This window comes from Pseudorasbora parva, chromosome 6 (genome assembly GCF_024679245.1).
Source record: "Pseudorasbora parva isolate DD20220531a chromosome 6, ASM2467924v1, whole genome shotgun sequence".
Classification (NCBI taxonomy): domain Eukaryota; kingdom Metazoa; phylum Chordata; class Actinopteri; order Cypriniformes; family Gobionidae; genus Pseudorasbora; species Pseudorasbora parva.
The window spans coordinates 20,110,735-20,126,724 of record NC_090177.1 but is presented as its reverse complement, the minus strand read 5'-3'; the positions used below and the strand labels follow the sequence as shown (position 1 = coordinate 20,126,724).

General features: G+C 36.7%; 1 protein-coding gene across 6 annotated transcripts in view; it reads right to left on the bottom strand.

Annotated features, from left to right (window-relative positions):
- Positions 1-15,990, bottom strand: part of scn8aa (sodium channel, voltage gated, type VIII, alpha subunit a) — a 69,434-nt gene that overhangs the window by 34,173 nt on the left and 19,271 nt on the right. For 4 of the 6 annotated variants that reach the window (XM_067446069.1, XM_067446070.1, XM_067446074.1 and 1 more), the window contains exons 3-6: positions 13,606-13,723; positions 8,914-9,004; positions 8,690-8,818; positions 5,956-6,047 (exon numbers count right to left, since the gene is read on the bottom strand). In XM_067446069.1, coding sequence (XP_067302170.1) covers positions 5,956-6,047; positions 8,690-8,818; positions 8,914-9,004; positions 13,606-13,723 — 430 coding nt within the window. Of the gene's footprint in view, positions 1-5,955; positions 6,048-6,247; positions 6,340-8,689; positions 8,819-8,913; positions 9,005-13,605; positions 13,724-15,990 lie in introns of all 6 variants that reach the window. The other 2 variants (XM_067446073.1, XM_067446075.1) reach the window with 1 other exon arrangement.

The window sequence follows — 15,990 nt, the reverse complement described above, 5'->3', positions numbered from 1 at the left end:
AAATATAAACACAAGCACACACACACACACACACACACACACACACAAACAAAGGCACAGACAGTTGCATGTGTGCTCAAATTCCAGAAGTGTATGAAAGGAGTCTCAAGGCATGATGTGATGAAATCTTTTTTTTTTTTAAATGTGAGGCTTGATGTTTCAAGCTTGAAGACACTCTGTATTATACACATATGACTTTTGATCTGTGGTTCTCAACTGGTGGTTTGCAGCTATGTTCTGATTGCAAGGAACAATGCTACATTTTTTATACCTATAGAAATGTTTTATCCTATAGAACTTTACTTTCAATTGTAGTCTTTTAAAGAAGTCTTGTCAAGGTTTCTGAAAGGTTTCCAATACAAATTTTCCGGAGAATAGATACACAATACCAGCTGAGCTTTCTCACTCATTTCATTTGCTCTGGATGAATATTGTTGGTGTTACAGGGCTTAAATTTCAGCGTGACATTGCACGTATTGCACATAATTGTGCAAAGTGCGTGCACATAAAGTCGCCTCTCAGTAGTAAATTGAGTTCTTTTTTGCGGCTTATTGCATTTAAACAGTCAAATACACACAAAATAATGTCCAAATGCCAGCATTGTCAACTGCTGTCATGGATGTTTTACTGAACAGACAGGAAAAATAGTGTAGCTTTCTGTAGTGAATCTGTTTTAATTATAAAAGTCATGGGGCAAAGGTTGAAAACCAGCTCCTGAATATTTGTGTGCATGCACAATTTCTTTCCTTCATAAAGTTTCCACCTCAATAAAAATAAAAACACTGCGAGCAAGTGCGTACATGCACATCTGCTTCCTACAACATTAAAAAGCTATATTTGTGGGCAAACGTGTTGCCCTCGCCTTGCAATTGCATGGACTTCAAAGGTGAATCAGATCTTCGTGTTTAGACATAGGTTGGACGTCCAGATATTGGATATGTATTTGAAACCACATTTGGAAGTGGCTCAGATACAATGTTGAAAAAAAATCTGATCTTGTGTGGATTTTTTGTGTTTACACATGTGCAACAAATTCCAATCTGTGTCAGATGTGACCGCAGCCTATATATACCAATATATATTAGGGATGCCACAATTCTCAATATAATATTGAACCGTTCGGTATGGCATTCACGGTTCAATATGCGCTTGTGAATTGTGGGGGATTTTTTCGGTTTTGCATTAAATTAATTATTTCTATTTCTCTCCATTTGAAATATTTCTCTCAGTTTATTTCAGCTCTGTTAGAGTGAGCCTGTGATGTCTATGCACTGATATGAGCAAATATCCAACCATATGCACTAAAGTTAGGGGGATTTAGCCACGCTTGAATTGCTGGTGTCAGAGAGTTATATTCATGGAACACTATGGTTATTCACAATCACGAAAGTTCATTATTTGCATGTGTTTTAAAGCCTTGCTGGTTATTTATTCACGTATTAACGCATTGTTTTACATGTGCTGAGAGCGTGCGCGCACTAAATACCTGTCAAACACACGTGATTATTGGACTAAGTAGTCTTACTACACTAATACTGTCAAATACATACATACAATATTTACATATATAAACACAGTCGGTTATGTCTAAAGTGAAAGTAAAATTGTGTGTCTGTATATGAGATGCGACCAGGTCTTAAATTGATAGCAGCGCAGCCTAGTGAACACTTGTCCTTAAAAGGACAGTTCACCGGTAAAATTATGTTAGTAAAACAACAAAAGACAAAGAAAATCACTCACTGCGCTTGAGTAATAAAATCTTTATATATAGGTATTTTATATTATAAAATACACTACGAATGTGTACAAGATGTTTTAAAGTAAAGTTTTAGGTTTAAGTAAGGTTTTTCAAGTCTTTTAAGTAAAATAAAGAAAGAGCATTGCTTTCTGTTCCTGTCACCTAAGAATAGAATGGCAAAAAACTGAACCGAACCGAAACGAAAACAGTGGTTAAAAACCGAGGTATGTATTGAACCGTGGACTAACTGTATCGTTGCATCCCTAATATATATAACGTTATATATATTAACGCAGCGCGCATTTTCTGTTTGATCTCTGGCATAGCCCGTAGTTGGAAAAAGTGAGAGCAATCATAGATGCAAAGTATGCAGCAGCAAACATTAATAGGGAAAGAAAAGGGTTGACATTAACATTAATATTCTAAACCAAAAGTGCAGTTATTGCCTACATAAGCTACCATATTTCCGGTTTAACTTTTATTAGACTCCAGAAAGAAAAGTGCGCGATGCACTGCAGCTCACTCTCCCTCATGTCTGAGGTAAATCATTAACACCATCACGCTTACAGTCGCCTACACGTGTTTTATTGAACTAAATACATTACAATTGTCTAAAACTAATGCAGTTCAGGTTACTTTCTTGAACAAGCGCGCTCCCGAGTCCGTGTTCTTCACACTGTCCATGTGAATCGCGGCCCAGTTCGGCGCGCAAACGCAAAATATCGGCTGTTATATACATAGACAGTAAAAGAAATGGACAGAGCTATCCCATTGACTTCAACGGCGGAAAGTGATGTCAGTAAAGGAGCACTCACTTCCTGATGGCTGAGCGAACTGCGCAGGCTCAGACTGAGCTTGACGACGTAGATGTAACGTGAGCCTCCTGTCTGACAGCTGTAGGTCTTCTAGTAGTTGTGGAAAGTGAAATCTGAATCATGTTGTTTAAATATTTTCTCCCGTTGCTTTTGGCTCTCTATGGGCTTCTCCCCATTCTTCTCCCTTGACTTTATCAGACTTTATGTCTCCACGTCCCCCCGACTGTCTCATAGACAGTAAAAGATTGCCTGCGAGCGTCTCCTCAGGTCTATACGGTAATTTCTCAACTGTGCGACAGAGTCGCGTTGGTTATGACGCAACCGTTAGCCTATTTTTACAAAAACAGCTTCTGCGGGGCGATAGTGTAAGATACAAGGTAACGGAGCCTTTTATGCATTGTCGTGTTTCTTTAGAAATAAACATTGGACAAATGGAGTCTTTAAACGCCTCAGATGTAAAGTTATTCACTGTCAAAGTGACTCAAAAATTAATGGGAGTCAATGGGATGCTAACAGCAGGTGATGGCTTGGTTAGCAATGGCAGCCCCTATGGGTGGAACGCTTTCCGAGTGCTAGATTACCCCCTTGGTTATATAGGGAATGCGGATCTCTTAAAGGGGCTGCACTATATTCCTACTCGTGGAATATGGACCTCCTCCAGGTATGGTGTGGTTCTGGTGCGCTCACTGGCACACATTACCAATTTTTTCATACGAACTGTGCCCTGTTCTGAAGTAAACTGCCAGGGTAAAAACTCCCTTTATATTCTTAAAATGAGAGAAATCACTACTTACTCTTAATTTTTAAGTTTAGGCTTAAAAGACATGAACAATTTCTTTGATAAACATCTCTGACCTTTGATACATCTAGTCTTCATGCTGTATTGATCAATATATAATAATTATGGTTTCACTAATAATAAATGTACATTTGCATAAAGCATGCATATTTGTCCAAACCCATGTTGATTAGAGTATTAAAAACTTAATTTAAACTTAATTTAAGATACATTTACAATTGCTAAAAATTTGCGATTAAATTGTGATTAATCGCAAGTTAACTCACGACAATCATGCGATTAATCACGATTAAATATTTTAATCGATTGACAGCCCTAATATATATATATATATATATATATATATATATATATATATATATATATATATATATATATATGCACACGCATACACACGCACTCTGAATATATTGTTGTTGATATCGAAAGCTAAGCATTCAATTAAACTTAAACACCATCTGTCACTTTGTAGAAATTAGCCAATTAAGAAAGAGGGCAGCGCGAATATAATACTTGACATGCTTTCATCATAAACAGGGTTTTTGGCCTAATGTGTTTAGTGTGTTAAACTGCCAACAGCATAAAATCAATTTAGTTTAATTGAAACTGTAACAGTAAAATCTCCAGAAGCAAATCCAGTTGATAACCACTGATATGGATGCCTTAATAAACTTCAGCATAAATTATTTTATTTTTTTTAATTGTTCATCATTTATTTTTCAATTTTAAATCATGCCTTGAATCATTATTTTACTTGATTATTACAACATAAATAAAAGCATCACAAAATACACTTTAGGTTTCTTTAAACAGATACTGCTTAGGAGCCATCCCATCATTTGGTCTATTCAGAAGAATAATTTACTATTCTTCTTAAACTTGGTTTTGATAAATGCCTACACAATATAATATATTATTTCAGGGCATGCAAAAATCAATCCTGAAACTTTTTTTGGAATTACAGCAAAAAGAAATGGTTCTCAGAGACTAACCTGCAAGGAATTCTCTTGACAATAAAGGGAGGGCTCCCAGAAACAGAACAACCTGACATCCATTTGTCTATAAATACTTAAGCACAACCAGAGGGCAATGACATAGGGAGAATAAAGCAGGCAGGGACTAAGGGGTGAAGATTGCATGCAGGTCATTTCAGCTCAAAGGCTGAACAGAAACAGGTCCGGTGTTAAAATCTTCCAGGACTCCACCAGACATGCTGAGCTAAACATCATGAGAACTGCACTGACCCCTCCCAAATTCAAAACAGCTGCTTTATCTTCAAGACAGTAGACTCTTGAATGTAATGCTGAAATTAAGTATCGAAATGCTACAATCCTCTTGCCCATAAACTCCATCAAAACATCTAAAAATCGCCCAGGGCTCAGAGATTTGATGAGTAGGCTTAGGCCTTACTGAAAATAACATGGAAATGACAAATATGACAGTAAAACCTAGTCAGCTAAATAAATCAACAATCTGTTATTTTACAGAAACTGACTGCATATGAATGCTAATGTGTCAAGACGTTAAGCTAAATGTCTGGTATTTTTGCAAGGCCACTGAAGGAAATAAAATTTCACTCCTCTGAAACCGAAATAAATGAATAAATAAAAATCTCTCTTTTTCCATCTGCACTAGGCTTCTTAATTCACTTCCAGGTGCAATTTGTGAGTTTCGTACAAAATAAAGGAAAAAAAGTGAAGAAAATTGATTATTCAAATTAAAAAAAGAAATCAAAATAAAAGGCAGCCAAGCACTTAGTAGGCTAATACTATAAAAGCAAGTGACTTCCAAAGCATCATGCAGCATAAAATATGTCCACAAACTAGGCTTGGCAGTCTTCATAAATAAGTAACAAGTATGTTCTTTGGGAACTCACTGAGAGCTATTCAATTTTCATCTTGGGGAACACAACATATCTTGTTAAAAATATCTACTCTAGTGCTCTGAGGCCGGGGGCTAGTTTTATATTTGACTCCTGATTTATTAATCAGCAGAATTAATGCATTCATACCTTTGCAGTTTGATTGTGGAGGCTACTACTATTTCAACTCTGTTTTTAGACTGTACCCTACTAGGTGCTCTTTTAGACTGAACCCTACAAGCTCACACACAATTGTGAATTCTACAATTAGCCTTTATCTTGTCTTTACTGTTACTCTTTACTGTTAAAATCTGCAATGTATTATGTACCTCACAAATGTGCTGTTTAGCAACATCTTAACAACAAACCTTCAAATAATATAGTGCCTTGAGTTTAACCCTGTTCAGGGTTTGGTCACAGATATGTTTAATGCCTACATGAAGGAGGTTACAGAGGTTTGGTTGCTAGAGCTTTCTAAATCTCTCTAATCTGCTTTGGGACAAAAAGGCTGTCGAAACCAAAGGACTCTAGAGATTGATAGTAGACTGCAAAGCCTATCAAAAATGTATAAGTACCATTTTTGATCATTTTGGAGATAGGAAAAAAGCAAATTAAATGGTCTTCTCCAAATTAATTTTCACTAAAAAAATAATGAGAGAGAAGTCCAACAAAAAGATTTCAAATTGAATAGTAATAGGGGGTCATACTGAAAGTTAACCTCAGCGTCAAAACTGCATCTCACCTGGAATGACAGAGATAGTTTTCAATGCTCGGAGAACTCTGAATGTTCTCAGCGCAGATACATTCCCCAGGTCCACAAACTCTGTTACATATCTGAAATAAGGGAGGATCACACACAGACACCAATGACAACCACAAACACACCAAGAACACCACCACGCCAACGAACCACCAGGAGGTACGCCACTCACAGAGCCTGTCCACTACGGGGGGAAAGGAAGGAAAAGAAAACCAAAATACACACACATACACCTAACACCGACCCGACCCCTCCCGCTCACACACTCTCTTACCTGGGATTACAGAAATAGTTTTCAATGCCCTCAGAACTCTGAACGTGCGCAGAGCTGAGACATTGCCTAGGTTTACAAACTCTGTTATATACCTGCAATGATCAGATCAAAGTTACATGGAGACATGGTCATGACTTAGTACTCGATGACTTCCATATGCAGACTATGATGATATGATTCTTAAACAACTTTTAGAGGTGGGGGGGAATATAATGTGGTAAAAAATACAAAATAGAAATGCTGATGGCAAATTTTCAATTCCATTTAAATAGATAAATATACTTAAAGTTTTTCTATGTTGGAAGAAAGTAAACATTCTATGGCAATAGAAGATTAGATTAGGGACATATTTTAGATGCTTTCATGTCATTTCATATTACCTGATCTCTGTTTACCACCTCTAATAGCTTTCATAAACAATTATGATCATATGGTGATATTATTATAGGATATACAATATATCTCAGATGAATGTGTCTGGTATTTGTATACAAAAATACAATGAGATACAATCCAACAAAAACAGATAAAATGAGATCTAGGAAGGCAGAAAGAGTCAGTGAGTGAGAAAATGTTCTGCGTGGGCTGCTGGTAGGGGTGGGCGATATACCGATATAGACATGATTAACCGGTAGAGTTTTTGGACTATTGTTTCGATCATGGTTACACTAACATGACATTGCCGTGCTGCATTATCAAGAAAGCTTATCATTTGAATGCATTTTTAAGCATCACTACAATTTATGTAGTATATCATGTCTATTTCATTTTTATCTTTGTTCTATTGTAGTCTTTTATTGCTAGAGCTAGAAGTTTTTCAGGCAGGTCTATTTCAGTTTTGTCTTTGTTCTATTGTAATTTTTTGCCCTATTGCTTGCAATAACTTTTTTTGTTCCTATTTAATCACTGACTGTTTACTTGTCTTCGGTGAGCTTGAAAGTTCTTTCTTCTTTTTTTTAATTACTTGTGTTATACTTAAGTTAAAAAATACTTTACTTAACTATAATATGATGCTTTTTCAGATCATGTAATAAAACTACTCATTGTGATTGTTGGTCATTTCGCCCACCGCTAGCTGCTGGATTCGTGTTAATGGTGAATGGCTATAACACTGATCTTTTGAAACATATGAACGATGTAAATTCTCAGAAAAGAAAAACGAGTGAGTTTTCTAGATCCGTGCAAGAAGCAGGTATAAATCACAGCACAGCAGAGAGATGAGGGAAAAAAACAGAGTCACAAGGACAAATGCAGAGCAGTGATGAACTTGACAATAAGCAGAGTTGCCACAATCCATAAAGATGTTCATCCTCACAAAAAGAAAAAAATCCTCACATCCAATTATTTTCATCATCCATCATTTAAAAAAAAAAAATTCTAAGCAAGTGTTGATCAAGTGTCGTGCCCAGTTAAATTACCTTTTTTTTTTAAATTGCTATTAACCGAATGATAGCTCACAAATCAGACAGTTCATAATCAGGTTCATAGTTACAAAATTACATAATGTAACTAAGTTGATGATTATTTTGAATTATATAATTCATGTGTTTGAAGAATAATATGGAAACATATCCTACAATCAGGATCTTGTAATAGACTTTTGGAATCCACTATAGGTGTCCCATTTTTGAATTCTGTGACCACATAAAAAACTTGGGATTCAAAATCAAATTTGAAGTACATTTTTAAAAACAAATCATTTTCACTGGTAATCTTAGAGCCGGTGCAGACTGTACAATTTAAAATAGTCCTTTACGATTGTCATACTATATTAACGTCACACTGTAGGTTCAGTGGTCTATAAATGTCAGATTGTACGACAAAAACAGACACTAACAAGAAGACTCGTCCAAAGTTTGGACCCACTTTATATATTAGGTGGCCTTAACTACTATGTACTAACATTGTGATTAATCATTTGATAAAATGCACTTATTGTGTACATATATGTTTTACATTGTACTTACATTTTAAAAAATACCTGCATGTATTTACATCTGTAATTAATTTCTGTAGTTATATTTGTTCTGTAGTATATGTTTGTTGCCACAGTTGGCACTTCCCTTACACCTAACCCTACCCTTAAACTTACCTATACCACCACACCTGTCCCTATCTCTACCCGTATCCCACCTCAATATCAGCAAAAGGTGTTTTGCAATACAATTTGAACAAAGTAAGTACATTGTACTTATTCTTGGATGTAAGTACATAGTACTTAAGGCCACCTAATATAAAGTGTGGCCCAAAGTTTTATATCATCAATCCATGACAAGTTTGGGGATGGATGCGGGATTGAAATGGTGGCTAGCAAAGAAAAGCTATCTCTAACATTAAATACAAAATTTGTCTCAGACGTCTAAATCGTGGCCAAAATCGTACAGTGTGCACCTGGCTTTAGAGTTTTATGTGTGAAAAGATGCACAGTGACTGAATACTTACGCCATTGAGATGACCATGAAATCCAGCCAGTTCCATGGATCTCTAAGGAATGTGAAGTCATCTATACAGAATCCACGGGCAATGATTTTTGTAGCTGATTCAAATGTATAAATTCCAGTGAAGGTATACCTGAGGGAAAGAGCAGGAGGTGGGGATGCATTTTTAAAATAAGTAACTGGAAAATTATTATTATTATTTTGGGAATAACTAGGATCAATACTTACTCTACTTGTTTGGACCACTCGGGTGGATTACTAAAAGTCATGAACACACAGTTGGTCAAAATCGTACACATAATGAACATGCTGAATACTGTGGGTATCAGTTAAGGAAATTCTGAGTAGTCACAGAATAAAAAAAAAGTAGGGGAAAGAAGGAACATGCATATACTTTGTATATAGACATATCAGGACATTTATCAATAACAGATTGCCGAAACAGTCAAATAAAGGTGACTCTTGGCTAGTTGTAAAGCACTGGTAGGGCAATAATTATATTTAAATATTTTTCAGCCTTATGACAATATTTTATATGTATTTATAATCATTATAAAAGAAGTACAGCCGTGACCAAAAGTATTGGCAGTGATATACATGTTGTGCTTCACAAAGTTTGCTCTTTCAGTTGTTGTGGTGTTGATTTGCATACATTGTTTGTAGATTATTGTGCAGGAATGAGCTGATCAATTTTAAATAATTGCAAAAAGTCCCCCCCCCCCCCCCAACCCCAAAAAACACATTTTTTTGGCCCTGGCACAAAATGGCCAGCAAGCATCATTTCACTAATCATATCATTAACACATGGGAAAGTGTGAACGAGTACCAATCAGTATCATTCTGATTGGTTTATAGAAGCAGACTGCTTGTTAGGAAAGGAGGGAAAATGTGCTTCCAATCATTGTGTTCTTGAGTTAGAAATGGTTACCTCCAAAGAAAAGTGTACAGACATCATTGCTTTGCATCAAAATGGCCCCACATACAGTGCCTTACGAAAGTATTCGGCCCCCTCGAACTTTGCGACCTTTTGCCACATTTCAGGCTTCAAACATAAAGATATAAGACTGTAATTGTTTGTGAAGAATCAACACCAAGTGTGAAACAATCATGAAGTGGAATGAAATTTATTGGATATTTCAAACTTTTTTAACAAATCAAAAACTGAAAAATTGGGCGTGCACAATTATTCTGCCCCTTTATTTTCAGTGGAGCAAACTCTCTCCAGAAGTTCAGTGAGGACCTAAATGACTAATGATGATAAATAGAATCCACCTGTGTGTAATCAAGTCTCTGTATAAATGCACCTGCACTGTGATAGTCTCAGAGGTCCGTTTAAAGCGCAGAGAGCATCATGAAGAACAAGGAGCACACCAAGCAGGTCCGAGATACTGTTGTGGAGAAGTTTAAAGCCAGATTTGGATACAAAAAGATTTCCCAAGCTTTAAACATGCCAAGGAGCACTGTGCAAGCGATAATATTGAAATGGAAGGAGTATCAGACCACTGCAAATCTACCAAGACCTGGCCGTCCCTCTAAACTTCCAGCTCATACAAGGAGAAGACTGATCAGAGATGCAGCCAAGAGGCCCATGATCACTGCAGAGATCTACAGCTGAGGTGGGAGACTCTGTCCATGGGACAACAATCAGTCGTATACTGCACAAATCTGGCCTTTATGGAAGAGTGGCAAGAAGAAAGCCATTTCTTAAAGATATCCATAAAAAGTGTCGTTTAAAGTTTGCCACAAGCCACCTGGGAGACACACCAAACATGTGGAAGAAGCTGCTCTGGTCAGATGAAACCAAAATTGAACTTTTTTGGCAACAATGCAAAACGTTAAGTTTGGCGTAAAGCAACACAGCTCATCACCCTGAACACACCATCCCCACCGTCAAACATGGTGGTGGCAGCATCATAGTTTGGGCCTGCTTTTCTTCAGCAGGCACAGGGAAGATGGTTAAAATTGATGGGAAGATGGATGGAGCCAAATACAGGACCATTATGGAAGAAAACATGATGGAGTCTGCAAAAGACCTGAGACTGGGACGGAGATTTGTCTGCCAACAAGACAATGATCCAAAACATAAAGCAAAATCTACAATGAAATGGTTCAAAAATAAACATATCCAGGTGTTAGAATGGCCAAGTGAAAGTCCAGACCTGAATCCAATCGAGAATCTGTGGAAAGAACTGAAAACTGCTGTTCACAAATGCTCTCCATCCAACCTCACTGAGCTCAAGCTGTTCTGCAAGGAGGAATGGGCAAAAATTTTAGTCTCTCGATGTGCAAAACTGATAGAGACATACCCCAAGCGACTTTCAGCTGTAATCGCAGCAAAAGGTGGCGCTACAAAGTATTAACTTAAGGGGGACGAATAATTTTGCAAGCTCAATTTTTTAGTTTTTGATTTGTTAAAAAAGTTTGAAATATCCAATAATCATTAGTGTATAGCTTGCTCAATTTTGGCATCAGGTGGGTGTGAGGCGAAGACTTTTGGACAATGGCCCCGTGTCAAGAAGGGCAACAAAGTCATTACTTCTTAACATTAAAAACATCAAAGACTCAAATTCTGCAGAAAAGTATAAGGACTGGACAGCAAAAGACTAATGCAAAGTTATTTTTCCTGATGAGCCCCCTTCCGACTGTTTGGGACAAATGGAAAATTGATTGTCCGGAGAAGAAAAGCTGAACAGTGCCATGAGACCTGTGTTGTGCAAAAAGTTAAGCATCCTTAGACAATCCATAAGTGGGGTTGCTTTTCATCCAAGGGAATGGACTCTCTTACAGACAACTACCCGTAGACAACCTGAGGTCAATCCTCACAAGATGAGTGGACAAGCAGAAGCCCACAAATTGTGATCAACTCCCAGCACTAATAAGGCAAGAATGGACTGCCACCAGTCAAGATTTGGCACAGAAGCTAATATCGAGCATACCAGAGCAAATAGAAGAGTTTATGAAGAAGAAGGGTCAACAATGAAAATATTGACTCTTTGTGTATATTGCATTTTTTGGCAAATCAAAATCCTTTAAAATGCTTTTCATTGTTTTCCAGTATACCATAGAAACGTGAAAAAATCCAAAAGTGTCACTGCCAATACTTTTAGCTATATAATAACAAAAAGAGATTCATGTTCTGTCATTTTCATTTAGACAGTATACCAACCATATAACAATAAATAACACAATTGGCATAATTTCAGTATTAACAATGTTGTTTATTTTTATATCACCAGCAAGAAAAAGCAGTGATTGTTTATTCTCTTCACAACTTTTTTAATTATCCTTGTTATTATTTTTAATTCTTACATGGTATTCTTATTTCTTATGTATATGTTATCATATGCATATGTTAATTAATTTCTAGGTAAAGTACTTTGAATTGCCATTGGGTAAAAATGTGCTACAAATAAACTTGCCTTGCTAATGCTAATATCATAAGGAGTTTTCTGCATATGTTTTTTGTTTGGACTTCAACCATATTAACGATTTATATTAAGCAAAGCTTTAGAGTTCAAATCTTTAGTATGTGTCTGAAAATTGTTTTCATTCAGCTCAATATTAACCGTAATGTCATCTGTCTGTAAATGTTTTATAAATGAACTGCAAGTTAATGTGGTATGACTGACATTATAATCTGAATATAATAAAACACAAATCAAACTATATGTTCAGAGAGAAAGCATTTTTAATTTGTGCAACACTGGCCAATAGCGAGACTGCAGCTGTTCAGAGTCTGACCATTAAAGATGATGTCCTTGGCCATGGGATCAGCATCAAAGCATTAGGACACAATGTGCTGAAAATGGCTGATAGAGCTTCGGTCCTCCATCCCACCATTTTTCTATGTCTATTTGGCAAATTCATTTTAAAAACAACAACAACAACAAAAATAACAACAACCAACTAAAATTCACACCTACATCCACAGATTACACACCCACTGATACAATGTTGCAGTCCCACAGTTTAAAAGACTTCTTAAAGGTAGGGTAGGCAATTTCTTTTGTTATTTTGGTTGAAACTCAATACACATCGTGATAACAATCAAAAATAGAAGTGGTCTAAATATTTAAAAAAATACATATTTTCTGTGAAAGTCTCAGAACCCGTGACATTCTACCGGGAACTGTCAGACTCAGATTTATGTTTTTTTATGTCCACACTATTAATGCTGAAATTAATCTGCAGCAGTCAGGTGTTACAAGTAAAAGCTCTGTCAGTTGTTTATGTTCATCATTAGGGGTGTGACGAGATCTCGTGCCACAAGATTTCGCGAGACTAAACAGTGATGAGATTTCTCATTGAGGTGAAAATCTGTCTCGTCACTTTTTTAATGACCTGGTCATGAAGGAGTGTGAGGGTGAGGTTTATATTACGGCTCCACTCTAGTTTAGCTTTTTATAGAAATAAAAACAATTTAATTCAGGTGGATAATCATAACAGTCACATGAACTCGCTTCAGTTCCATCAGCTCATCTAGAATGAGATGTATTTTTAAAAAATACTATGGAAAAATCTTGTGCCATCTCATTCTCGTGAACCCGATCTCATGTCTCGTCTAGTGAGATAAGTGTCTCGTCACACCCCTATTCATTATCATTTATGTTATGTACTTTGAGACTTGAGGTAATTTAACACCGTCTCTTATGAATCTGCTCTGGCTGTGCGCGACCTGCGTGTTCATGTGTTTTGGAAGAGGCACGGAGATGCTCTGAAAATGAGGGTGGGATCTAATGCATTCAAAGCTAGCTTGCTATTGCTAGCTGCCCCGAAAATGCCAATCCTACCTTTAACTAAAACATATTAGTCATCTCATGCAACCTAGAAATAAGCATATATATTATATATTTGATGCAAAGACAGTCTAGACATACAGTTTTTATCATATACACATTTAAACAGCTGAAAAAGGATATGAATGTATCAAAATTTTAATCGCTATTCGCCTGGCAAGATTAAAAGGGCTTATCATGTACAAGGCAGGTGTGGCACTAAAGCGGAAGATTGTTTTCCCTCTATTTAGGACTATAAACGTCTGTGGAGAGGAAAAACAGAAACAGCCAGAGAGAGAGAGAGAGAGAGAGAGAGAGAGAGAGAGAGAGAGATAGAGAGAGAGAGAGAGAGAGAGAGAGAGAGAGAGAGAGAGAGAGAGAAAAAAGACAATATAAAAAAGAGAGAGAAACACTAGATTAGTTGCAAGCATAGATACACATCGTCACTTATTCAACTGGACTTAATAAACAAATGTAATAATCATGTACTAAAAGTCTGCATCTGTTTCTTGAAGACAAGGCATCATAATGAAAACATATCGTTTTATATACAACTAAATAATTAAAATCACATTCTTTGGCAAGAAGAAAGTAAATCTGCAGGACTGCATGCAAAACATCCCCATTGTGGAGAGCAATAAAGTAAAAAAAAATATTACATAATTTTTATATAACAGTTAGTTTCAGTTCTCAAATTTAGTATTCTGATATTTAGTCCAACAGCATTCTGGTTATCACGGCTGCGATTTGCCCATAAGCATGAGGTCACAGGTCACTTGAAGGAATAATTCACACAGCAATAAAAAAAAATCTTTAGTTTCCAAGCAACCAATGTTAACCATGTATATCTGACACCTACTGAACTGGATTATGAAGTGCATGGCACGCAGGACTGCAATGGCATCTCTGCCTAGCTGCTCAAATATCATTTTTCTTCACAAAAATGAATGACTTAGTTGCTAATACTCTTGGGTGCTTTATTTAATCACAATGTTCTAGCATTGAAATTGCCAACCCAATTCATTAAATTAAGTAATTTTGTTTTCCACAAAAGCTGTTAAAAGTCATGCAGGTTTGAAATGACATTAGAGAAGAAAAAAAAGTAAATGTTGACAGCATTTTCAATTTTGAGTGAACTATCCCTTCAAGTTGAACAATATTACACTTGTATGTAGGTTTAGGAATATACAAACGGGAAACTGAATTCTGGGTCACGCTTTAGTTCAGGGTCCAATTCTATTCATGCTAATAAGCAACTAGTTAAACGAAGTGTATGTAAGATTGTGGCCAAAACTGGTACTGCAGGTGTATCCCCTCTTCCCCTCCCCATGACTCGAGGTTGCCAGATAGGCTGCAGGATCCAGCAGGAACGTTTGTAGCTGCAGCTGTGGTTACTAGAGCAGATCTGGCAACCCGGATGCCCCGAAACACTACTGACTTCGTGATTGGTCGATAGGTGGAGGGTGGAGCTTCAGGCCAAAACACAACATGTCAACATTAACATCAGTTGAGGGCTGCAACAACAACTTTTAAATGACTATCCTGGCCTGACTACTGTTGTCAGTGATATAAGTATTTGTAATTAAATTAATTTCTTAATGTCTAATGACATATCAGGGCCATTTTATGATGAATCGAAATACATTTCTTACATACAGTTCATACAGAATCTAACCTTAAACTAAAGTGTTACAAATGCTGTACTTTAAAATAATATTTGGAATTTACCACCTAAAGAGCAAATGATAACTCAAAATAACCAATAAGAGAATTTGGAAATGCATTAGTGACCCATTAGGTCATTTCACTCCCTTCCACAAAAGAATGTTGCAGTAATGCCAAAGAAGAACCATAAATCTAACCAGATATCTCACTTCTCACTGAATCTGAAAACTTTGAATTCATGAAAATTTTTCAGAGCATGCTTAATACCACAAACGAGTCGGCATAAGCTCACCAGCCTTTCAGTAGATAACCTCATAATTGTCTAAATAAAACATGTTCGCTACCATCAAAGTTTCATGGAAGGTCATGTGCATTTGCAGTGATGGGATGCACCCCTGCACTTCTTTTTACATGCTTGAGTTTAGTTGAACACCAAGAAACCCTCTTCAGCACCACGGAGAGTGCAGAGTCTATGAAACCAATGCAGCACCACACATGTAAGCTCAACATAGGCGAGCAGAAACTATATCAATATAGAGCACATATCAAAGCTCATAATTTGGGTCATTTTATTTCATTTGGTTTGTTGGTCCACAATAATGAATAAGGTTAAAGAAGGGCAGGTCAGTAAATAACACTTTGTAAATGTAACTAAAGATGGAGAAGAGCTAAATCTATTTGGGTCAGACTGAATCAGGCCACCATGTAAACTACATACTGAGTCCTGCTTAGAGAGAGAAAAAAAGATCTGCTCCCTGCTCAGCAACCCCAAACTGTGTGTGAGACATTGGAGATCAACTGCATCTTCTCCTGTGTTCAAAACAGGACAAGATCCATTCAAAACAGTAGCCTAAACCAGTAGTCA